This window comes from Perognathus longimembris, chromosome 9, assembly GCF_023159225.1.
Source record: "Perognathus longimembris pacificus isolate PPM17 chromosome 9, ASM2315922v1, whole genome shotgun sequence".
Lineage (NCBI taxonomy): Eukaryota > Metazoa > Chordata > Mammalia > Rodentia > Heteromyidae > Perognathus > Perognathus longimembris.
In genome coordinates this window covers 3,139,636-3,165,426 of record NC_063169.1, presented here as the reverse complement: position 1 = coordinate 3,165,426, position 25,791 = coordinate 3,139,636, and the positions used below count along the sequence as shown (strand labels likewise).

General features: G+C 49.9%; 1 protein-coding gene across 3 annotated transcripts in view; it reads left to right on the top strand.

The window, feature by feature from the left end:
- The first annotated feature begins 2,261 nt into the window (after positions 1 to 2,261).
- The window catches only part of LOC125357016 (cytochrome b5 reductase 4), a 35,917-nt gene continuing 12,387 nt past the window's right edge, over positions 2,262 to 25,791 (top strand). For 2 of the 3 annotated variants that reach the window (XR_007212043.1, XM_048353627.1), the window contains exons 1-9: positions 2,262 to 2,450; positions 4,803 to 4,956; positions 11,277 to 11,377; positions 13,124 to 13,205; positions 16,814 to 16,843; positions 20,008 to 20,062; positions 21,542 to 21,599; positions 22,528 to 22,621; positions 25,484 to 25,516. Coding sequence is in view for 2 of the 3 variants with exons in the window: in XM_048353627.1 (XP_048209584.1) it covers positions 2,376 to 2,450; positions 4,803 to 4,956; positions 11,277 to 11,377; positions 13,124 to 13,205; positions 16,814 to 16,843; positions 20,008 to 20,062; positions 21,542 to 21,599; positions 22,528 to 22,621; positions 25,484 to 25,516 (682 nt within the window). In the remaining variant the exon portion in view is untranslated. The remainder of the gene's footprint in view (positions 2,451 to 4,802; positions 4,957 to 11,276; positions 11,378 to 13,123; positions 13,206 to 16,813; positions 16,844 to 20,007; positions 20,063 to 21,541; positions 21,600 to 22,527; positions 22,622 to 25,483; positions 25,517 to 25,791) is intronic. The other variant, XM_048353628.1, reaches the window with a different exon arrangement.

Here is a 25,791-nt window from a genome sequence, read left to right as displayed (position 1 = left end):
GCCTATAAACCAGAGTATAAAAGTATTCTTTCAATTGTTGTCTAAGGTAGAGCTAAGATCTTTGCCAAGTATGAAACATACTTCAATATTAATCTTCAGTATCAATTTTTGCCAGGCATTGATGGCTCACACCTGTAACTCTAACAACTCCAGAGAAGACTGTGACTTGAAGGATGATGGTTCAAAGCCAGCCTAGATGCTGGGCCCTGGTGGCTCACACCTGTAATCTTAGCTACTCAAGAGGCTGAGATCTGAGGATCACAGTTCAAAGCCAGCCTGAGCAAAAAAAAGTCCATCACAGTCTTATCTCCAATTAACCACCAGAAAACCAAAAGTGGACCTATGGCTCAAAGTGGTAGAGCACTAGCCTTGAGCAAAAGAGCTCAGGGATGGCGCCCAGGCCCTGAGTTCAGGCCCCATGATGGACGAAACCAAACCAAAAAGCCCCCAAAACAAAAAAGAGAGAAAAAACTAAAACAAAACCAAAGACTGGGCAGAAATGGCTGAGACTTTCAGTCCAATTAACCAGCAAAAAGGCAGGTTGGCATGGGCTCACATATTAGTACTGGGCTCATGTACCAGTCCTTGACTCCGAAAGCTGGGTATTGAAATAGATACATAAATCATATGTATATATATGTATATATGTATATATTTTCAATCAATTTTCTTTTTGCTCTTCTTTACCTGCTTTTTATATTTACTTGTGAAATTTTTCTTATGAGACATGAAATAGTTTCTCAGTGATTAGTTTTTCTAATATGGATTTGCAGAGGAGTACTTCCTTAGTGAGAGAGAAAACAGATGATTTGCAAAGTGAAAGAAATATAATAAACGATGTGCGTAAAGTTCCGTTAGTTCATATATAATCATCTCACCAAAAAGAGTTCAACTACAAGTAGAACATTGGCCTGTAATATAAGCCACTTGTGGGCCTCAAGTGGGCAGACAGCCAAGCCGAGACTTGCTTGGGACACTCAGCAGGGCCCTATCTCAGAAATTATTTTCTATAACCAGTGTGATAATGGGTTGAGGCAAGAATCTGAGGTCGTTGGCTAAGAAATCCCTCTTGCCCAAATGAGTTTATGCATATATACATTATATATACACCTGCATGCACACACAAAAACTTTCCCTCTAGTATAAATGATACAACAGATATAACTTTGTTTCAGGCACTTTGGGAATAAGATAATTGAAAGAGAGGAACTTTAAACCGTGTTACTATGCTCGGGGGAAAAAAATCAGTAACGAAAGAAAGATTACTAGTTTTTTTTCAGAACTGTGAATTTTTTTTCTCTTTCTCCTCAATGAATGGCACTCACTCCCCGGACACTTGTATTTGCTGAGAAAGAACAGCGACGACAGGCAGAACGGGCCACCAGCACGCGTGGCAGCCGGGGCAGAGCCATTGTCAGGAATGGGGGCCCGTCTGGAACTGCGAACGCACGCGCAGCGCAGACGGGATGCCGCCTCCTCGCTTTGTCCATGGCGGTGGAGGGGTTTGAAGGGGCGGCCCGGCGCTTTACTGGCCCTGAAGCCGCCTCAGCGCGCAGACGGAGGAGATGTGGAAAGTGCCCACGACGTCTCAGTCATGAAGGGCAGGGCCGGACTCCAAACCCAACCCGTTTACTTGCGCGCGCGCGCGTGGGTGCATGCGTGCGCGTGTGTGCATGCGTGCGCGTGTGTGCATGCGTGCGCGTGTGTGCATGCGTGCGCGTGTGTGCATGCGTGCGAGTGTGTGCATGCGTGTGTGCATGCGTGTGTGCGCGTGCGTGTTGGTACCGAGATTTGAACCCAGGGCCCGGGAGCCGTCTCTTGGCTGTTTCGGCCCAGGCTGGTGTCACGCCCGGCTTTCCGACGGTAAACCGGAGATGAGCGTCCCTGGACTTTCCCGTGCAGGCTGGCTTCGACCCGCGACCTCGGCCTCCCCAGGAGCTGGGCTGACCGAAGGGACGGGGGCGCAGGGCCCTGGGAGGGCAGCCGGGGCCCGCAGGCCTGGCATCGCCGACAGCCCCCGCCCGCAGGCCCCCGCGGCGGGCTTCTTCCACCCTGGGCGGCGTGGCTCCGGGGAAGGCCCGGGAGGCTTCCTTCCCAGCTCGATCAGCACCGGGGCGCAGGACAGCGGCGCGCGCGCGCCAGGGCTGAAGTCAGGCAACTGAGCATGCGTACTCGCCCCGCTGGCAACTGAGCATGCTCCCTCGCCTCCCTCCCCGGCCCCGCCCCTGACGTGCTGCGTCATGACGTCCGGAGACCCCGGAAGTGGGTCCGGCTTGGCCTCTGCCCGGCCGCGGCGCCGGGGCGGCGGGCGCCGAGCCGTGCGGTGAGGACCCCAGGCAGAGTAGGGCCGGGCCGGGCCGGGCCGGGGGTCCAGGATGCTCAACGTCCCGTCTCAGTCCTTCCCGGGCCCCGGCTCGCAGCAGCGCGCCGCCTCCGGGGGCCGCAGCAAGGTAGGCGGGTGACCCCGGCACCTCCGCGGGCCTCTCGGCCAGGCCCGACCCGGCACGCGCCTGCCGGCCCCGGGTCCCACCCCTCCCCACGCCCCGCCCGCGGCTCCCTGGCCGCCCCCCTCGTCCGCTCCCCACCCCCGCCCGGCCCTGCCAGGCCCCCGGCTCCGCATCCCTGCCCCGTCCCGGACTCCCCGGCCCCGCCCCCGACTCCCCGGCCCCGCCCCCGGCTCCCCGGCCCCGCCCCCGACTCCCCGGCCCGGACCGGCCCCGTCCCCGACTCCCCGGCCCCGTCCCCGACTCCCCGGCCCCGTCCCCGACTCCCCGGCCCCGCCCGGCCCCACCCCCGGCTCCTCGGCCCCGCCCCCGGCCCCCCTGCCCCGCCCCCGGCCCCGCCCCCGGCTCCCCGGCCCCGCCTCCGGCTCCCCGCCCCCCGGCTCCCCGCCCCCGGCTCCCCGGCCCCGCCCCCGGCTCCCCGGCCCCGCCCGGCCCCACCCCCGGCTCCTCGGCCCCGCCCCCGGCCCCTGCCCCGGCCCCGCCCCCGGCTCCCCGCCCCCCGGCTCCCCGGCCCCGCCCCCGGCCCCCCGGCCCCGCCCCCCGGCTCCCCTGCCCCGCCCCCCGGCTCCCCGGCCCCGCCCCCGGCTCCCCGCCCCCGCCCCCCGGCTCCCCGGTCCCGCCGGGCCCTGCTGTCTGGATTTCCTCATCCCTGCCTCCTCCACCTGCCTGCATCTCCCTCACCCCTTCCTGTCAGCCCTGTTAGATCTTCTCAGACATGCTCTCCGGTTTCCTCCCACCTCCAGACCCCAACCTCTTCCTCCTCTCCATCTTTCCTGTCTCTTCACCCCTCTGTCAGTTCCCTCACCCCAAGTCCTTTCCCGAAGTGCCCGCCTGGCCAGGTGCCCGCCCGAGAGGGCCATCATGATAAAGGTCCTCAAGACTCCAGCCCCTGCCCTTCCCCATCCTCCCTTCCAGCACCTGCTCACCTCTTCCCACACCTGGCCCTCCCTTACCTCCCCCCTCCCCTTCCCCCTCCCCCTCCCCCCTTCCCGCCTGGTGGGTGGTGCCGGGCCAGGTCCCTGCAAAACTGTGGTGACAGCCCTGCCAGGGTGCGGACTTGTGGGGGGGCCATTTGGGGAGAACCAAGGCAGGAGAGTAAATGTCCACAAGCCTCATGTAAGATGTAGGGACCCCTCTCCAAGTCATAATGTTTACACTGCCTTTCCCCACTACCCGAGCGCTTCAACAGTGTCTTTTCTACTTGGTACTTGCTGTCTTTGGAGCAGACATGATATCCTGGAGTATTTTGCGGGCTAAGTGACCGCTAGCAACAAGATGGCATGCAGAAACATTTTACATTTGCAGAATTGAATGCACATCCTGTCCTTGGTGCTCTCCAGTGTGATCGCCGCCTGCTCATTCCCATTGTTGAGTAGTCTTCATGCTTCCTATAGGAGACATTCCCCTGTTGGGTCACTCCGCTTTATTTTCGTTTCTGGATTCCTTTTAAATCTTCATATCACTTTGGGAGGACTCACCGGCTTCGTTATTTTCCTTCACGTGGACCAGAGTTCTGATCTTTGATCGGAATGTGGACTTAGAGAGCTGTAGTTTTTATTTGCTTTTACCACCAAGGTCTATGAAGTGCTTACTAGTGACTATGTGGACTCTGTGTTTTCTGTGCTGCTTCATTTAATTTCCACAGCGATCCTGTGATAGCAGCTTTTATTGTTCCATTTCACGGAAAAGGAAATTGAGTAAGAAATGTTGACTTAGATAACGAAGGTTTGTGATCATGTTTGTGACATTTCACTTAGGGCTATGTATTTCTATCATGCTACCTTCCAATCCTGTGTTCCTTTCTGATGTGTGATCTGTTTCTCTCCTTAGTCTAACTTTTCTAGAATTAGAATATGTGTTGCTGCCTTTTTCCATTAAGATTATCATCTGAATTCTTTTGTTGGGCAGTTTCCGACTTTGTTTCCTCCCTTTGTAGGATCAGAGGTGCAGCCTTATCCTATAAGCCATTTGCAGCGTGGCTAGGGGAGGAGGGCCCACTCACTTTTTGCCCAGGTAGTCTCAAACTGGGCTATTTCCAACCTCCACCTCCCAAGCAGCTGTGATCTCTGCTCTGAGCTATAGCAGCCAGCTCTCTTTTTGCTTTTGAGACCTGGTCATGTTATCTGGCTCAGGCTAGCCTCGAACTTTCAATTCTCCCGACTCAGCCTTTTGAGAAGTTTTATCTTTTTAAATGGGAATAAAAGTAATGAAATGGCCTGAAGACAAGTCGTAGGGAGGAGGAAAGAAAGGAAAATAACTCAAAGAAGTCAAATATGTCTTCCCTTTTCCTTCTTTTAGGTCCCTTTAAAACAAGGCAGAAGTCTTATGGATTGGATTCGACTGACCAAAAGTGGAAAAGACCTAACAGGTTTGAAAGGGAGGCTGCTTGAAGTCACTGAAGAAGAACTTCAGAAACACAACAAGAAAGACGATTGTTGGATATGTATAAGAGGTAGGCTCATTAAGTACTTCAAAAAATATAGCCTGGGTTTTCCATTTATAGTGCCATGTAATCACTCCACGGTCATGCTGCTTTGTGAGGATTAGGTAGCACTGTCCCTGTGCAGGACATAAACCACCGTAACCATGCACATTGTGGTGTAGAAAAACCTGACTTCTGAAATGAGAATTTGTCTAGCATCTCAATACAGCATCCCCTTTGAAAAGAAGTGTTTGCCAGGCAATTTAATGTTAAACCAAATGGCAGAATTCTTCAGAACACACAGTATGTGTCCAATAATTTTCTACCTCAGAGCCACATAATTGAGTTCTGTTGGAGAAAGATGTCTCTGGGAACCCAGAGGGAGCCAGAAAGGCTGCATGAAAGTCTGGCCATCCGTCCTCATTCCAGCAAATTGTTACTTAGTGCACTCTTCCTTAGCTGGGCCGGTTGCCTGAATTTGTAGCTCCTACTACATTGTAAGTTTCGCATTACAAATGAGAACAGCAGAAGAGACAGAATATGGCTTTCATTACAGATGTAGAGTCAGCTGGGATCACCCTAAAGTAAGATAGGCCCCTAACCCAGGCGTCTGTGCAAGACAGGAGATTTACATGGGGAAATGCACAGGGGCACGATCCTGTGACGGAGGCACAGGAATTGGGGTGTACGTGTATGTGTATGTGTATATGATGGATGTGCGGGGGGGGGGGGGGCGGGTGCTGTTGTATGGTTTCACTTCAAGGCCTTGGGAGTCCTGTGCTTGCTAACTTCTGTGCTTACTAGGTTAGAAAGGTTCAGAAAGGCACAGTTTACCTGGGTACATTGGTTCAAGCCCAGAATCCTAGCTGCCGGAGGGGCAGAGATCAGGGCAGCGCAGTTTGAGGCCTCCCAGGACATGAAAGTCCCGAGGAGCCCATCTCAATTGATGGCCGGGCATGGTGGCACACACCTGTCACCTCGAGCTTCAGAAGAGCCAAAGAGAGCCGGCACGGTGTCCCACCCTGGCCATGCCCGTTAAAGGAGCACACACAGAGGACTGTAGTTCAGGGCAGCCCCGGCGGGCAGCGAGACCCTGTCTTGAAGAACCAGTGTCAGGAAGGACTGGTGGCGTGGATCAAGTGATAGACTACCTACCTAGCAACCGCGAATCCCTCAGTTCAAACCTCAGTATCGCCAAAACATAATCAGCACACGATTAGATACAGCGTCACTTCTGGTTTTCTTCTGACGGTGCTGGGGTTTGAATTCAGAGCTCTGTGCTCTTGAGACGGGCACTCTGCCACTTGAGGCACCCCTGACTCTTTCTGTTGTAGGTTATTGTTCCCATTGCCTCTCTAGATTTTTTTTTTTTTTTTTTTTGCCTTGCACTCTTAGATTGCAGTCCGTCCTCTGTCTCCTCTATAGCTGGGATTATACGTTCCTGCCTCCACGCCTGCTTATTGGTGGAGATAGGGTCTAAGTAACGTATTGCTTGGATTGGCCTCAAATTGTGATTATAGACGTGAGACACGGTTTCCAGGTTAGAGTATGAAGTTTTCAATGGCTGTGATATGGAAACTTCTAGCAGGTGATGACATAACTTGTCCCAAGCTAGAACTGCTCAACTCTCCAGGGACATCCAGATGTGGTTACCACCAGCTTGCCGGATCTAAGATTCTGCCAGGTGTGAAAAGATCCCCTTGTTTCTTACAGGGTTCAAGTACCCCACCCCCCTCCTTTCAGGCTGCTTACCTGTTTACTGGCTCCAGGCACCGGTTCAGAGTGGTTTCTCCACTGTGCCCCAGTGCTTCCTGCTGGACTGGGGGAGGTGGGGTCTGTTCTCAGGGATCGGGGAATCGTGTGTGTGTGTGTGTGTGTGTGTGTGTGTGTGTGTGTGTCCTGTGTGTGTGTGTGTGTGTGTGTGTGCGCGCGCCCTGGAGCCCTGAGCAGCACTGTGGCAGGAAGCAGGAGCACTTCCAAGCGGAGGGGCCCGTAGGTTAGGCTTGGGCTCATGGCTGGGTTTACAAGGAGGCAGACTGGAGCAAAAGCCAGACTGAGAAACGGGTTCCTTGTGTGCGGGTGAATCTGTAATGAGATGAGTGTGATGGTTGGATGTGTCGAATCGACATGGAGCAGTAACGTCTGTCCTTAGATTTGCACACACTTACTAGTGTCACTTTTGTGTTACAAGTCTGGAACTATGAGCTCTCACAAAAGTTCTGAGAATAAAAGCCATTTCTCGATAGAACTGAAATGACATGTTAAATGAAATAAGGCAGATTTAGAAAGACGAATTTCACATTTTTTCACTCATTTGCAGAATCTAGATAAAAAAGACAAATGTGGAAGGGTGTTTGTTTCTAATGTTGTTATTAATTAGGATTTGGACTGGCAAAATTTATTAAGAGCCCAGCATCAATTTGAGATTATTATCTTCCACAAATTATTTGTTTCTATCAAATGCTCAATCAGCTGTTCAGAGCTGTCACACCTTAGCACTTAAAAATTTAGGAAGAAATTAATAAAAGTGTTATTGGAAAAGTGTGAAGGTTACAAAATTGTTTTTAAATGTCAAGTAGTAGCTGGGTGCCTGTGGTTCATAACTCTAATCCTAGCTACTCAGGATGCTGAGATCTGAGGATCCCAGTTCAAAGCCAGCCTAGACAGGAAAGTCCATGAGACTCTTAGCTTCAACTAACCACACAAAACAAAACAAAACAAAAGCCAGAAGTAGAGCTGTGGCTCAAGTGGTAGATGGCTAGCCTTGAAAAAGCTCAGGGACAGTGCCCAGGCCCTGAGTTCAAGCCCCAGACACACAAAAAAACAAACAAGCACAGAAGAACTAGTAAGAGCTTACAAGAAGCTCCACCTGGTATCCCAGCAACTTGGGGGCAAAGAAAGGAAGATCCTGAATTTGATACCAGCTTTGGCAGAGTTAGTGAGACTATCTGAAAAACAAAATCAAAACAAAAGGGCTCAGTGCATTGCTTACTTGAAAAAGCCTGGACTCACTCAATTGTTAATACTGTGAGACGTAAAACAACTACAGCAAGTCTTGAACATGAGAGACTTGCTTAGTCAAGCCAGATGTAGCTGGGTGCCGGTGGCTCATGCCTGTGATCCTAGCTACTTAGGAGGCCGAGATCTGAGGATCATGGTTCAAAGCCTGCCTGGACAGGAAATTCTTTAAGACTTTGATCTGCAATTAACTACCAAAAAATGGCCAGAAGTGAAACAGTGGGTCAAGTGGTAGAGCGCTACCTAGCCTTGAGCAGACAAGCTCAGGGTCTGTCCCCCAGGCTCTGAGTTCAAGCCCCAGTATCTGCACCCGGGGGGTGGGGGGGGGGGAAGGGAAGGAAAGGAAAAGGAAAGCAAGCAAGCAGAAAAGCAAACGAAAGAAAGACGAAAAGATCAGCTACAATACAGAGATAATTACAAAGCATGAAGGGAAAGCACACAATTTTTTTTGGGGGGGGCGGGACATTCTGGGATTTACTTTTTAATTGCTAGGAAAGAAAAATAGGAAGGAAAGAAGAGAGAGTGGCCGGAAAGAAAGTCTATAGGAATGGGCCAGTTTACTCCAGTCTAGGTCTCTTGGTCGCCAAGTTATTAACACTGCCATTAACGTATCTTGAGCTGCCACAGTGACCGTTTGGTTTCTTGCCATGAGGGGTTGATGAGCAGTGCTAGTGTTGTCTCTCTGAGGGGGTGGGTGTGCCCTGGTTCCGATGACGCGCCAGACAGGGAGGAGCATTGTGTGCACATCTGTGTGACCGCGTGAACATAGGCGTGCTCCACAGCCCCCCGTCTTCACGTTGTCGAGCCCAGCCTCGCTCTGGTCAGAGGTCAAAGGCTTGTACCGCGCCGTCTTCGCGTCTGGCCCCTCTGTGGTGCGACGGGTGTGCAGGTGATGGTGGCTGGCGGGGTCACGGATGGCGGAGTGGCCTCCCTCCCATCCGGGTGACCTGCCCGGCCTCCGCCTACGCCCCTGTCCTTTATCCTGCCGGCCGGGATCGGAGCTGTGGGGGTCTCTCGTCTCCGGATGTCCTTCAGCAGCCTCTCCCAAGGGGTTCGCCCCCCCTCCCAGGGACTGCCCCTCCCCGTTCCCGTGCCAGCTCCAGGATGCGCACCCGACGTGCCCCCGCCCTAAGGGAGGGTCCGCGCCCTCCCCTGGGTTTCCCCTCAGGTCCTGTGCCCGCAGTTCTCACGGGGAGCGGCCCCGAGGAGGACTGGTTGGGGGGGGGAAGGGGCTCTGCACCGACGTCCCGTGGTGTGAGCCGGAGCAGGGCACTCTGGGCCGTGTGTGTGGAGTGTGTACCAGCGTGTGCCCGTGGGAGCTGGGCCGTGGCGTGTGCCAGCGTGTGCCAGCGTGTGCCAGCGTGTGCCAGCGTGTGCCCGTGGGAGCCGGGCCGTGGCGTGTGCCAGCGTGTGCCAGCGTGTGCCCGTGGGAGCCGGGCCGTGGCGTGTGCCAGCGTGTGCCCGCGTGTGCCCGTGGGAGCCGGGCTGTGGCGTGTGCCAGCGTGTGCCCGTGGGAGCCGGGCCGTGGCGTGTGCCAGCGTGTGCCAGCGTGTGCCCGTGGGAGCCAGGCCGTGGCGTGTGCCAGCGTGTGCCCGCGTGTGCCAGCGTGTGCCCATGGGAGCCGGGCCGTGGCGTGTGCCAGCGTGTGCCAGCGTGTGCCCGTGGGAGCCGGGCCGTGGCGTGTGCCAGCGTGTGCCAGCGTGTGCCAGCGTGTGCCCGTGGGAGCCGGGCCATGGCGTGTGCCAGCGTGTGCCAGCGTGTGCCAGCGTGTGCCCGTGGGAGCCGGGCCGTGGCGTGTGCCAGCATGTGCCAGTGTGTGCCCGTGGGAGCCGGGCCGTGGCGTGTGCCAGCGTGTGCCAGCGTGTGCCAGCGTGTGCCCGTGGGAGCCGGGCCATAGCGTGTGCCAGCATGTGCCCGCGTGTGCCAGCGTGTGCCCGTGGGAGCCGGGCCATAGCGTGTGCCAGCATGTGCCCGCGTGTGCCAGCGTGTGCCCGCGTGTGCCCGTGGGAGCCAGGCCATGGCGTGTGCCAGCGTGTGCCCGCGTGTGCCCGTGGGAGCCAGGCCGTGGCGTGTGCCAGCGTGTGCCCGTGGGAGCCGGGCCGTGGCGTGTGCCAGCGTGTGCCCGTGGGAGCCGGGCCGTGGCGTGTGCCAGCGTGTGCCCGTGGGAGCCGGGCCGTGGCGTGTGCCAGCGTGTGCCCGTGGGAGCCGGGCCGTGGCGTGTGCCAGCGTGTGCCCGTGGGAGCCGGGCCGTGGCGTGTGCCAGCGTGTGCCCGTGGGAGCCGGGCCGTGGCGTGTGCCAGCGTGTGCCCGTGGGAGCCGGGCCGTGGCGTGTGCCAGCGTGTGCCCGTGGGAGCCGGGCCGTGGCGTGTGCTCTTCCTCTCCCCCCGGAGCCGGGGGTCTTGTGCAGCGCTGTCCTGAGGGACCGTCCATGCTTCTGTCAGCTGGGGCTCCCCGCTTGCCCTTTGGGGGGCCGGCTTGCCCACTCCCTGGTGTCCAGGCAAAGCAGCTCGCCTTGCTGTGGCCTTGGTCAAAGTAGTTTTTGTTCTATGTCTCCTGTTTCTCTTTCTTAAGAAATTGCAAACACGGTTGAGCTCGTGAGCTGGTGAAGTAAATACCCGGAGAGGGCGTGGGGGAGGGGTCGTGGGCAGCTGCAGGCAGGAGGGGGCGGGGTGGGCCCGGAGCCCCTGGGGGAAGGTGGGGCGGCGGGCGGCTGGCCGGCTCCTCCCCGGCAGGGGGAAGCTGGAGGGGGACAGGTGGTTTCCACTGAACCTGTCCCTCCCTCTGTGTGCGCGCGTGAGCATGCTCCGTAAGTTATATACACCGCGCTCCGTCATTTCCTTGTGTTGGGAATCCATTCCCTTCCGTGTCTTTTGCATCCGTGCATCTTGTAAACCGTGTCTGACCTGGGTGTCTCTCCAAGATGTCTGCCTGTGGACAGCCTTGGCTAATCGCGCCTTTCTTAGAGCCATTCAGCGTCACAAAGATGCCTCCCTGGAGAACCAAGCTCCAGCCAAGCTTCCCCAGGGCGAGCGGCTCGTGGAGGACCCGGAGTCTCTTCCCCTGTGCCAGCCAGTGCCCGCAGAACGGGTGTGGGCGCTGCCTTTCCGGCTGCGTTTCCAGAAGGAAGGCTGCCCCATTGTCTGCCTCTGACCTCGGGGTCTCAGGTCACCTGCCAGGCCCCCGGAGCTGGCAGCGAACTTGTGAACAGCTCTTTACAGCTCGTGGTACTTTGAAATAACTATGAGTTCAATGAAATGGATGGAGAATGATTTATTGGTGCTTCCAGTTTCTTAAGAGGTTCACTGGAGTATTATTTCTCTTGCTTTGAGCAGGGTATGTTTATAACGTCAGCCCATACATGGAATATCACCCCGGGGGAGAAGATGAACTCATGAAAGCGGCGGGAGCAGACGGCACTGATCTCTTCGATCAGGTGAGGTGCTGAAAGTGATCGACAGAGTGTGCGTAGATCCACCTGTGTGACACCTATAGAAAGAACACAGATAGTCGCATACATTTCGGACGTGTGGTTTAAATTGTGAAATGTGGGCAGATGCTCACAAGTAGCAGCTGTTCATTTAGTTTGCTTTTGAATCATCATTCAGACGTAGAGATAGCTTCAAGTTGTTGGCACGCTCTCTGCCTTCCCCTGCTGGCAAGTGCTCACTAAGTCATGATTAGTTTTAATAATGGTGATAATTGACTTCCGGAAAGAAGTAGTGATCGGAAGGAACGCGGGGACCTGACACTAGTTTGCTGAGTATTTTTAGACCATTAGTTTAGTTCAGGGTTCTTGGTCTTTCTATGTTTGTGGATGGCTCCCCATCTGGGCTGCCTCATTCTGTGAATCTGCATACCATATAGGGAGTCAGGCGAGGCCGACTACTGCACAGAAAACCCCTTGCTCCCAGAAGAGAAGCAGAGAGTCTCTGTGGCTATCTCAAAAGATAATTGAATTAGTAACTTGACGCCGTTTGCTTCAGTATTAGATTTTACTCTTCTTAAAAGCTGTACAGAATATATAGCTCTAATTACTGTATTTACTGAGTTGTTATTCTGTGATCCTTTACAATGTTTAGAAGGAATGAAATTTGCCCATGCCTAGCATATCTTAGTTTGTATTTTAGTAATAATTAATTAGGTGATAATACCAGTACTAGATAGTACAAGATGCCAAAATCAGATTGAGTTGTTATATATTTCTTGGTCTACATTGTTTTTGATCAGCTGTATCTTGGTTATTTGTATTCTGTTTTCTCATTTATGTGAGTAGGGTTTTACTTAACCAGGTTGCTAGAAATTCAATTTGTTTTATACTTAAAGAGTACTGAGATGCATCTAAGTACAGAATTTTAATTGCTGTTAATATTCCTTGTAGATTGGAGAAAAATCATGCTTACACATTGTCATAATGACATTCTCCTGGGAAGGCTCTTCACTGTTTTGTTTTGTATTGTATTTTTTCCCCCGTCATAGGGCTTGAGCTTGGGGAATGGGGCTGTCCCTGAGCTTCTTTTGCTCAGAACTCGCGCTCTACCACTGACAGCCACAGCCCCCCACTTCTGCTTTGTAGGCAGCTGGGGAGTCTCACAGCCTGTCCTGCCAAGGCTGGCTTTGAACCTGACCCTAGGCCCTCACCCTCCCGAGTAGCTAGGATCACAGGTGTGAGCCACCCACAACCAGCTTACCCACTGCTTTTCTAAGGCAGCTCCCCATTGTCATTTGTTATTATGTAGCAATCCATGCCTGCTGGAGATAGGAACATTTGCCTGAGAGCCCCTCTGTACATTTCCCCTCTCACCTGTTCTCAGTAACCTTGGATGTTGAACTCCTTCTTCCAGAAGGAGAATCTGCAGTAAGAGTAGTCTTGTTGCCATTCCTCAGCATTGTGAGTTTCTTTGGGCCGGGCTCAAGGCAGAGCGTCACTGTGTTCAGAAATAACATCTTGTATTCTAATGGAGCTAAGTGGACGCCCGACAAAGGGGTGGGGCTCCTGAGAGGGTGCGGTCTGTGCCAGGCCTCGGTGCTTTACCATTCCTCTCTCACGTGGCTGGTGGTTAATTAAATCAGCTTCAGCGTCGTCTAGGAAGGTTTAGTTCAGTGACACTCGCAGGTCGGTGGCGTGGCCCGTGGAGTGGCGGTCACGCGGCTCGTCTGCTGTTTATCTTCTTCATCCCAGGTTCACCGTTGGGTCAACTATGAATCCATGCTGAAGGAATGCCTGGTGGGCAGGATTGCCGCGAAGCCCACTGCCCCGAAAGGTGAGTACGTACGTGGTGCTGGTGCTGAACTGGCATTAATGACGTGTGACGCATAAGCGGTGCGTGCGTGTGTGCGCGTGCGTGTGCGCGTGCGTGTGTGCGTGTGCGTGCGACTGGGGCTTGGACCTAGAGTTCAGCCTTATCCCCATGTCCTCTTAGTCCTGTGAGCTTTGGGCCCGTTTCCCCCTCTGAGTCTCAGTTTCCCAAGCTGTGCGGTGATTGGTAGGGCTAGGAGTGAGTGCCCAGGGACTACGAGGGAGGCTGAAGAAGACTTCTTGTCGTTGCTACAACCCGATAAGTAGTGTTATCGACGCCTCAAGTTAACACATTTCAACTTTAGAGTGTGGAAGTTCTTTTGAACCCCCCCCCCCCCCATTTCACTGGCTTCCTTTCACGAGTGGCTCCAGTGCCCGCAGGAGATAGGACCCCAGGTAAGGGTTCTAAGTGGCTCACCTCCCTTGGTCTCCATTGTTCCCTGTCTCCGTGTCCCTGCAGTCAAGCTCGTGTGTTCTTCCGTGATCAGCAAGTGTGCCAGGCTCCAGAATGTGTCCCCAGCAGAGATGAAATGAGAGTCCTTTTTGTTTTCCTCCTAACTCTCTAGAAATAAGAGAAGTCATCCTCAAAAAGCTTCATCTCCTACAACGCGCCATTTTAAAAATGAGCAGACGAATACATGAGGGCATCCCAAGATTTTAACCAAAGGTCATGTGGAAGCAGAAAGCAAGCAGGATAAACCCACTTTGACCCTCATGTCCCCGAACCCTTTATAGATACTGGGATCTTAGAGCCTCTCAGACGTTTCCATGTTCACGCTGGGATGGAAGAGAGTGTTGGGTCCCTAAAAGGCAGGAAGTTGGAACAGAGACCTCTGACCCTAGACTCTGTGAGAATGTTTGATTACTGAAATAGGAAGGCTTTAAAAAACTCTGTCATAGCAAATAGGTGTTGGAACATAGTGTCTTGTCTGCCTTGACCTAGTTTACAAGGTGATGGGGTGGGAAGGGGGAATCTCCTCTGAGGGCTTTCTAGTTTACAAGGTGATGGGGTGGGAAGGGGGAATCTCCTCTGAGGGCTTTCTAGTTTACAAGGTGATGGGGTGGGAAGGGGGAATCTCCTCTGAGGGCTTTCTAGTTTACAAGGTGATGGGGTGGGAAGGGGGAATCTCCTCTGAGGGCTTTCTAGTTTACAAGGTGATGGGGCGGGAAGGGGGAATCTCCTCTGAGGGCTTTCTAGTTTACAAGGTGATGGGGTGGGAAGGGGGAATCTCCTCTGAGGGCTTTCTAGTTTACAAGGTGATGGGGTGGGAAGGGGGAATCTCCTCTGAGGGCTTTCTGCCTGCCTGATGTGTGTGTCAGCCAACACAGCAGCACTGGGTTTTAGAAAGTGCAAAAGTGATGAAACTGTGACGCCATCAGAGAGGCCAGGAGCTGTTGGGATTTGTCTCCCTCAGTTGGTAGCAGGGAGGTACAGGAGGGAGGGGGAAGCGGGTTGTTGACTGGGGGGGAAGAGGGGCGTTGAGGGCACAGTGCCACGCCCCTGTAGAGGTCGCCTCTTTCCTTTAGGATGAGTTACCTCGTTCTGCGCGTACTCATCCTTGAGAAGGCAGCGTCAACCCGTTCTGGATTCGGGAGCCTTGCCTGAACACAGCCGAAGCACTTTATTGCTGAAGGAGCTTCTGTCGGGGGGGTCAGGTCATAACTGAGTCCCCTATGAGTTCAGACACACCGCTTATTTGGAATGGGTTTGGATTAAATATGTCACCTCAGACCCAGACTTAAAACAGTCTCAGTACTGATTTCCCAGGCTATCTGGTAAATAAATGTTTGCATATTTTTTTTTTGTTTCGTGAAAGAACACACCGTAGCCTGAAATTTAGGCACAGATGAGTTATTAGTGCTCCACAAGGAGTTTGAGATCGTATGAGGAGACAAAGAGCAGAACTTCCTTATCCATACCCAGAGAAAGCAGCAGACCAGTGACGTACCGTTGAGCCACATCCAACCCCTGATCCCTTGAGCAGGACCTAGCTTTGTTGTTTACTCTGGCTTAGAACTTTCTGTGTAGCCCAGCCTGGCCTTGAACTCGCCATCTGTCTACCTTAGCCTCCTGAGCACTGGGAATACTTGTGTACACCACACGTGGTAAGGCCTCCTGACAAATACACACATAAATAAATACTGTATGAAAAAGAACAACTTTGACTTAAATTACTTTCTGTAGAACAAGGTTATGTCAAAAAATGATTTATTTGAATCTGATCACTTAGATGGTCTGATTTAGTTTATTATCCTATTTAATAAATTTTTTAGACTGGCAATCTTTGTTTATTTCGGTCATAATGGTTTAACACGTTTGTAAAGATATCTTAAGACTTTGTGAGTTAGTTGTTGCTATTCTGAAAGAGAGTACCTGTGAAGTTCTTCCTGGGTTGTAACATTAATAATTGCCTTGTAAATGTGCATGAGTGTCTTAATGTTAATCATGGTTTCAGCCACCTTAAATTTGTAGTGTTTATTTTCAAGTGCTAATATATATTCATTATCAATTCTTTATCAGAGTGGTAATGAAGTGTCATTCTTTCCATTATTAATGTATATTTTATAGAGTAAAATCGAATGAAGTTTGTTTACTTTAGCCTAACGTTATATCCTGGACAAAACTTGGGGTTTCTATGTCCGCCAAAGAAATTAACTGAAGGATATGGCTCCGTAGCAGAGTTCTTGCCTGGGTTCCAGAAGCCCTCTGGTTCATATGTAGCATGAGGGATGGGTTCCGGAAGCCCTCTGGTTCATATGTAGCATGAGGGATGGGTTCCGGAAGCCCTCTGGTTCATATCCAGCATGAGGGATGGGTTCCAGAAGCCCTCTGGTTCATATGTAGCATGAGGGATGGGTTCCGGAAGCCCTCTGGTTCATATCTAGCATGAGGGATGGGTTCCAGAAGCCCTCTGGTTCATATCTAGCATGAGGGATGGGTTCCGGAAGCCCTCTGGTTCATATCTAGATTGAGGGATGGGTTCCGGAAGGCCTCTGGTTCATATCTAGATTGAGAGATGGGTTCCAGAAGCCCTCTGGTTCATATGTAGCATGAGGGATGGGTTCCGGAAGCTCTCTGGTTCATATGTAGCATGAGGGATGGGTTCTGGAAGCCCTCTGGCTCATATCTAGCATGAGGGATGGGTTCCGGAAGCCCTCTGGTTCATATCTAGCATGAGGGATGGGTTCCGGAAGCCCTCTGGTTCATATCTAGCATGAGGGATGGGTTCCGGAAGCCCTCTGGTTCATATCTAGCATGAGGGATGGGTTCCGGAAGCCCTCTGGCTCGTATCTAGCACTTTAGGAGCCTGGGAGTAGGAGGAAGAAAGTATCCAATCTATTATGGGGGAAAAATGGAGAAAGAATAAAACTACCCAATCTATTAGAGAAAAAAACCAGAGATGAAGCTGACTTACTTAATTTAATAACCTCATATCTGTTCTCAAGACGTAGAAAAAAAACCTTCTGGATTGAAGGGCTGTTTCAATTAAATCAATAAAATATCCCACTATTTTCTTAATCTATTCTTTTCTGACTTCTCCCTTCTCCTGTCCTGGCCAAATCGTCGCTCAGACTGTCGTGAGGAAAAGAGAGTCTTAAATGGTAAGTGATGTACATGTGTCATAAACAGTGACCCAAACTCATGCTTACATATGTTGTTGTTGCACCACAGAAATGCTGCAAGCATCCAAGGCTTTTCTAACGGAAAAGTGGTCTTTCTTGCCCAAACTCAAGAATGTTTAATAGAACTTCATAGGCCCCTTATTCTAACTATTGTTCTTAAACGAGTTGCTCTGGTGCTGTGTTTATAAATCGTAGTGAGTAAACCACAACTAAAACTCCCCTCCCGTTGGTGGGTGACTGAGTGGTCCACGGATCTGGTCTTTGCTGGGCTCAGGCTTGCAGGGCGGTCTCATCCCAGAACCTGTGCTCCAACTCCTGCAGAGCCGGAGTCTCCTTGGAGTGATCTATTCGTGTGCATTGGGACAGAGGTTTGTCCTTCCTGTTTGCAAAGGAAAGTTACGGAAATGCAGCTAACAAGCTAGATTGTTAGCTTTTCCTTTTTTGCCTAGAGCAGAGGTTCTGTGTCATAGATTAATGTGTTCAGTCTATGATGTAACTGCATAAATGCAGGGCTGGTTGTATTTCAACTGATGATTGGCCATTCTCTGATACAACCGAAGCAACCATTGCTTGCAGGCTGATTGCTGATGGACTGAGCATTCCCCTTCCTACCGTGTGTGACTGCCAGACTCTTTACTTCCCCTTTCTCCTTCCTGCAATGCATTGCATCTAACTGATATCTCAGTTAAACATGAAATGGAGCTGGCCACAGGTGATCTGACTAGCACTCCTTATGACTTGGGTGGTGTAGGGTTGGAGTAGGTGTTTGTTTTTATTACCTGGAAGTCTTAGGTTGTTAAGTCTGTATATTTCCAAGTATAGCCTGCCTGCCTGCCTTTCGTCATTGCAATGGCTGCTTAGAACATACAGGGGGCAGACTCGTTCTGTGTTCCACCGAGGACTCTTCTTCAAATGGACATCCATCATTCAGTTAGACTACGTGCTTGGATGCCAGAATATTCTCTCAGCCCATTGTGCTCACTCAGTTATTTTACTTCGTCTTGCATTTATGCCACATTTTCCCATGTGTCCAGAAGGATGTTGCATAAGCTTGTTTTTCAAATGTTGAAATCAAGATACATTCTGTCACAGATGACATTATTTTGTTTTAGTAAGTTAGGTTTTTATCACGATACTCGGTAGTTTTCCTAATGAATTTCTGGACATTCTTTTGTGTTCTCATGATGTTTGAGAGGGAGGAAACAGTATGAAATGACAATTCTGAAACAGAGCCTTGTTTGTGATAACTGAATCAAAGTGTATTTATTCATATACTCTCGAGTCTATATGGAGAATCTGCACTGTTTGTGGTACTGGAGTGGTGCTTGGTAGCTGAGGAGATAGACAACCTTCGTGCGTAAATCATAGCAAACTATATTGCTACTGATGATAACAAAGTCCTTTTATTTTCTGTCATGGGGCTTGAACGGTGGGCCCGGGTGCTTCTGTGAGCAAGCTCTTTTGCTCAAGGCTAGCACGCTGCCATTTTGAGCCTCAGTGCCACTTCTGGTTTCCTGGTAATTAATTGAAGATGCGTGCTGACACCGAGCTTAAATCCAGAGTTTCTGGTCATAATCAAGTCAGACAATTACAGTCCAAGCTGAGTTCACAGAAAGTTTTAGGTCGTCACGTACGTGTTTCATTTGCGTACCTATGAGACGTCTAAAGGAGAAATGACAAGATCTTAATGAAATATCTTTCAGCACTTCTCAAGTAGTGAGACTTCCTTTTCTTGCTTTTGCCATAAATTAAATTCTTGTGGTGCTGGGCTTTGTTCCCTGTGGTCTCATCGTAAGCATTCTTCTCTTGTGTCCAGTGCTGCCTGTTCACAACTATCTCTGGGGCTTCCCTGCCCTGCAGGGATGAGAACGAAGCGGAAGGAACGAGTTGTCGGCTCAGGCCTCACTGGGAGGCCTTGTTTTATAGCTGTGATTGCTCGTAAGAATGCTGTAAGCAGAAGGTTTTATGGCTGAAAAAATAGTGGAAACTTGGGGCTGGGGATATGGCCTAGTGGCAAGAGTGCTTGCCTCATATCCATGAAGCCCTGGGTTCAATTCCCCAGCACCACATATACAGAAAATGGCCAGAAGTGGCCCTGTGGCTCAAGTGCAGAGAGCTAGCCTTGAACAACAACAAAAAAGAAGCCAGGGACAGTGCTCAGGGCCTGAGTCCAAGGCCCAGGACTGGCAAAAAAAAAAAAAAAAATATATTGGAAACTTCTACCTTGTCTCTCAGGTGCCAGTCAACTTCAGCTTATAACTGGTGACTTCCTATTGGAGAACTCTAAGATCACCAGCAAGTTACCACTATTACTTTTTTCTGCCTAGTTTGAGAACAAGCAGTATAACAGATGCACTTAATTTTAGTCATTTAGCAGCAATAATGGGGGGGGGGACTCTGACTCTAAATAGGTGTAACGATGCATAAAACATTAACTAGTGCTTGCAGGGAGAGTTCTTTCATAGCTCAGCGTGTCCGTGGAGGGCTTCGTTGAAGTGGACCCACAAGCATGAGTAAAGTGGAGGAAGAATACCACCTTGCTGAGTTAGTGGAACAGCTGAGCTCTGCAATGCTGTGGTAGCACTATACACTAGTACACCAGCACACCGAGACGCGCAGTGTCATAGACCTCCCCCCCCGCCGAAACAACCCCACCCACGGAGTGTGCGAACATGGTGGTGTATTAATGCAGTGTGATCGTATGCAGAAGTAAAAGGGAGCAATTGCTGGCACAACATGTGTGTTGGAACAACTGTTGTGTTGTAACCACGTATTTTAACACATGTTGAAACACAATCAATGATAAAAGAACTATTGTCTATAATGGTGGACCAAAAGTCCAGACCAGAAGAATGTATTTTATGATTCCATTGTATTATTGCAAGAACTAATGATGGTGTACTAATTAACAGTACTAGTCATAGCGTTAAATAAAAGTTACCGTAATGGTTTGCCTTGGAAGAGTGGCAGTGATGGGCGGGGCCTGGAGCGGGGGCTGCTGCAAGAGGAAGTTTAAGCTCATGGAAATTCTTGGAGCAGCTCGTTTGTTGCTTATGTCCTTCTGTGTGGGAACACAGTGAGAAGGCAGGCTTTGCGGTGCTGTCTCAATGATTTATCGCTGTCATTTGTGTTTCCTTCCGAAGGTTTGCTCCCGAACAGGCCAGATCCACCTGCCACAGAAAGCCCCGCCTCTCCAAGGTAGACACCGCCCTTACTTTTACATTTTTAAAGTTTTATCAGTTTTATACAAAAATGCAAACATGTAGGAAGAGAAAATTCTGGGTCTGTTTTACGGCTTTCTGACACACGAACTGTATTGCCTCATTTATCAGGTGTTGCTGGAGTATGAACTCTCCTGTGTGTCAGCTTTAAGCCAGGTGCTGGTGCCTCACACCTGTAATCCTAGCCACTCAGGACAGCAATAGCTGAGGACTGCAGTTTGAAGTCAGTCCGTGAGGTCCTTTTCTCCAGTTAACCACCAAGAAAAGCCAGAAGTGGAGCTGTGGCTCAACTGGTAGAGCACTAGTTTTGAGCAAAAACAAGCTCAGGGACAGTGCCCAGGCCGTGCGTTCAAGTCCAAAGACTGGAAAAAAGAAGTCAGTTTTCACTAACCACCGAAGTTCCATCCCTTTTAACTATCAACCCTTTATACATGATTTATTAAAAATATACATGATAGAAAATTTGGAAAATACAAAGAATTATAAAATGAAATAATAAAAACATTCACAATCCTACCAATCTTAGATGTATATTCTTGACATTTTGACTTATGCCTTCCAGCTTGATTTACATAATACCTATTTCTATATTATCCTACTTTTATAATACATTACAACACATTGCATGAATTCTTTTCCTTTGTGATTGAATACTTTGTAAAGTTTAGTTTTGTTTTGTTTTCATTCTATCATGTGACCATACCATGATTCATTTAGCCATTCAGTTATGTAATGGAGCTATCACTTTATATTGGACCTATTTTAAGATGGATTGGACAACTGAATACTAATTGTCTTAACCTGCTAACACAGCATGAAGCAGTACAGACATGTGTTATATTCGTTCTCTGTCGTCCTTTCTCTTACTGCCTTTATCCCCACTGCCAGTACCATACTAGCAGAGTGTTCTGCTATACTTGGTAAAAATTTTTTATGGACAATTTTAGTAAGTCAGGGGACTAAGAATGCCCTTTTCAGTTTTCTATATGGTTACCTGATGCAGATGATGAATGCAGTAAAAATACTGATTTGATCAGTAGTCATAGCAAAACAGGTCTTAGTTTTACCTTAAATTTTATTGTTGATCCATTAAACAACCTTGATGAGTTAATTTCTTGGATGAGGAGTGAGAGTAATAAGCATGCAGATTTCCTTAACAAGCATGGTGTATTTTATTATAATCTGATCAAAGAAGATTTTAATAGGAAGATGGACAACCTTTATAAAAAGTATCTTGTCTGTGATATTTTGTTTTTATGCAAATACATGGAAGTGTGTTTTAATTTGAAAATAAATAATGTTCAGCTGTTAATGAGATTGTACATGTTAAGAGCACTATTTACTTAGAAAAATGTAACCTAGCAAGATACATTTCTTCTCCCTGTAAATTTTAAACACTTGTTCACTTGGTGGCTTAATATGTGTCAACCACCATTGTCATTTTGCTTCTTTACAGCTATGACTGGTTCCAAACAGACTCTTTGGTCACCGTGGTCATATATGCTAAGCAGAAGGTAAGTATTTCTTTAAAACTCAAGAGGAAAAACAGTGACACTCAATAAACGTTAGCCATGTGCCAGTTCCTCTGTGTGCCCTTGCCTGTCTTCCCTCGTTTGTTCCTCCCCGCATCTCTGCGAGGATATTCCTGCTGTAGGGAGGAGCAGGAAGTGTCCGTGATTTTCCCAGAGTCCCTCCGTGTTGCGGTGCAGGGCTCCTGCCTGGAAGGAATGTTCTTACTGGCCAACCACGAGTGGCCTGTCTACAGGCCCAGCTCAAAAGGCCTTCTGTGCTTTCCCATGATCCTTTTTTTTTTTTTTAAAGCATGAATGGCAAAAATGAATCACAGTAACTTCACCCTAAGAACACATTTCTGGGACACAGGTTTGGGTTAGAGAGACTGCCGCTGTTTACGGTCAGGCCTGGGCAGCATTCTGCTGCTTCCGAGCCCATGGGGTTCCCCTAACTCACGTTCTGCAGGCCTGCGCCGCCTCGGTCACCGCAGCCGGGCTGCCGGAGCCGGTGCCTGTTCATTCCCCGAGTCCTTCCGTCACAGTGACGCGGGTGGCTCCTGGAGACGACGGCTAAGGGACAGTTTCTGCCCGGAAGGAATGTATTCAGTGCATGGCGTACAGACCAATAAGAAAACACACACAGTCATCTTCATGTCTGCCCTGATTCTCGTTCTTTGTCCCCTTGCTTATTTAGCAGGTGAGGTTGATACCAAATAATGCTCTGCAGCCCCTGAGGTTTATGACTCAGGAGCTACTGGGGAAAGTAGATATTAAGACAAATATGTAAGGAAAATTGCGATATGTTCTTTGAGGAACTGGGTTATGGCTTAGGAAGTCCAAAGACCTTCGACTGGTGACTCTAATCATAGTTTAGTGTAAGGTTTGGAGAAATGCTGCGTCTTAATTACGCTCCCTTTGCTTTCTGTTTAAGGATATCAGTTTAGAATCAATAATCATTGATCACCAGGGTGGCTCCTTCAGAGCAGAAACAATTTTGAAGGACTCTTCATATCTGATACATATCGGTGAGTGTCTTCTGAGACTGTCTTGTTACCTTTCATTGTGCTTATTATTTGATGTCCAGTCGAGGTGCTAGGTGACTGTATTATTTTATATTCTGTTGCTGTCATTTTAGTTGTTCTTTTGTGTGTGTGTGTGTGTGTGTGTGTGTGTGTGTGTGTCAGTGTCAGTACTGAGGCTTGAGCTCAGAGCCTTATGCTCTTGCTTGGTTTTCTTGCTAGTGCTCTACAACTTGAGACACGCCTCCCCTCCAGCATTTTCCTTTTTAACTGGAAACAGTTTGGAGGGCATCCCCCCCTCTTCCCTCTCCCCGGGCTGGCGTCAAACCCAAATCCTCCAGGCCTCAGTCTCCTGAGAGGCGAGGATTACAGGTGTGAGCTGCCCCGGTCAGGCCGAGTTCTGCTCGCGGGTGGCATGCTGGTCTCTCCTTCCCAGGCTTGAGCAGGTCGATGTAATCAGAGTGGATAATGTCCGTGGGCCCAGCTCTGGGACGTCTCTTCAGCTCAGCACCTACAAAGAAGGCTCTGGAGAGGCGGTGGCGGGGCTCACCCGGAGGCCTCCCACCCACCCGCTCCTTCCCTGCAGCGAGGCCGGGACTGCAGCTCTGCGCTGCCTTCCTCCGCTGCCTCGGGTCCCACCCAAACCCTGGCCAGACAGTTGACTTCGCAGTTTGGGGGGGATGCCAGGTCTATCAGAGGAGAGACACCAGCAGTAAACTCCAGAATCAGCGCCCCATTGCTCCCCTGATTCCCAGCCCTGGGAACCTGACTCTGGGATGTTATCATTTGCTCCTTTTGTGGCACGACGGTGATATTTTATGGTTAGGACAAGCAACACACACAAAAGCAACAAGAATATAACCTTAGTGCTTTTAAACATGTGTTCTTCACCAAGAACATTTCAGTTACCTTTGTAATTGGAACAGGCTAGAACCCCAGACTTCAGCTCGCTCGTCTGCACCCCGCTTTGCTGTGTGAGTGAAGAATTTGACCAACGTGGATCTTCACCAGCTGCAAATCCCCAAAGCTCTCCTTTAGAAACACATCCTTCCTGAGGAAGGTTTCATTTCTCTTCATCGTTAGCTAGGGTAGACTCGCCTTTATGGCCGAGTCTTGATCACAGTGAAAAGTGTCATTAGTCCTGAGTACTGTCGTGATTTCTCTGGAAGTGAATCCCTGCCAGCGCCTGTTATACCCGTGTAACTAATTTTCTTCACGCTGTAGCTTTCTAGTGAGTCACGGCAGCGGCAGGGGCTCCTCACGCGGGAGTACCCCAAACCATTGCAAGGAAGGCATTCCAGGGAGGCTCGGTGAGGGAACCCCAGCACCGCAGGGCGGACGCTGGAGGGGAGGGCATTGGTTGTGGGCAAGGAGGGGTGGAGTTGCCACGGTTATGTATGGGTTTGAAGAAGTCTGGCTCCGAGACTAGCTGCCTTCAGATGCCATCCTCTCCCCGCGCCCGGAAATACACGCCTTCACGCCCCTGCTAGGGTGCAAACCTGCAGAGGGAAACGCGTAGCCGGCTGGGTCCCCCAGCGGCCAAGACGCTTTGTGTGTCTCCGTCAGAGTAGAGAAAGTGGAAAAACAGCCCACGTGGACAATGAAGCAGAATCCAGTCCACGTGCAAAGCTCTTGTTTGCCAGTATTGCATGGGAAAGGTTGGAATAATGTCAGCTTCTCTGTGTCAGATGACCATAGCAACGTGGTGAGGTTAGAAAAGGTGTCTGCAGAGGTGTCTCTTGTTTTCTCTTCCAGACTGGTAAGTTCCACAGGGCCAGAAGTTAAAAAAAAAAAACTTTTTTCCTTTATTGTCAAAGTGAAGTACAGAGGGGTTAGTTCCATATGTAAGGCAGTGAGTACATTTCTTATCCAACTTATTACCTCCTCCCTCACCAAATGGTTTTGTAAGTATTGCTTTTGGAATCATTCTCGATTTTGATATTCCCTTTTCCTTCCCAAGTTCTAATGCATGTATATACAGTATCCAGGGTACTAAGATCAGACACAGTGATAGCAGGGGTACAACCACAGGAAGGGGATACAAGAGAAACAAACAAACAAAAAATCCTATGGTTTCACATGGCATGTTGAAAATAATTTCAGCACTTAGCATCATCTTGTGTGTTCCTAAGGGCGTAGCTACCGGGCTCTTGTGACCCTCTGCTGTGACTTGTCTGAACCTGTGCTAATGATTCCCGGTGAGGGAGACCACAGGGTCAGAGGTTTTCCTTTTGTTGGCCATTGTGTCCAGCACACCTGGGAAGTTTGTGGAGACTCAGATGCTCAGGAGTTTGTATTTTAGTATCAGATGGGTCTTTGCCTCCTGAGAAAATGGTGAGGAAAGGTGAGCTGGACTTGGGCGTGGCCTGGGTGTGTGCAGCACAGATGCACACGCTGGCCACCCGTGTGCAAGGACTGCGTTCCTGCCAAGACCGCTTGCTCCTTGTCTTGTAAGGTATCAGCCTGGCACTGATGTGGATTGGCAGCTTATTCCTCAGTTTACAGGGAGAGAACTAGAAAAATGGAAGAAATGTATTGTTAAATAATCGGACTTTTAGTTATTCTCTCAGAAAATGTTTTCCTAGGTTTTTTTTTTTTTTTAAGGATATTGAGATAGTATGTTAAAAATGATTTTTAGCTGGGCACCAGTGGCTCATACCTTGCAATACTTGGCCTAAGATCTAAAGACTCATGGTCCAAAGCTAGCATGGGCAGAAAAAGTCTCTGAGACTCTAGCTAGACTGAAGGTCTTCCTCAAGTGGTAGAACACCAGTCCAGAAAAGCTTGAGGCCCTTGGTTCAAAGGTCTTACATAGTGTTCACAGCTGTATGAATTGATTATAACAAAATAATTTTTTTTTAATCACAGGGCTAAGCCATGAGGTTCAGGAAGACTTTTCTGGTAAGCTGTCAAAACAAAATACTGTTTATGTGCATACATACTTACACATACACCCAAACACACACACATACACACACCCATCATTTATCTTATTTTCTTGCATATATTCAAAAGTTTTAAAGCAGTTTTTATACATGATGTTTTCTGTAGAAACAAATACATTAATTTAAAAATATCTCTTCCCCCCCCACCCCATGTTTTGTCCCTGTTTCTCTTATCCCTTTATTTTTCTGTTTGCTTACCCTTAAGAAACAATTCCTCCTGGTTTCTAGTGG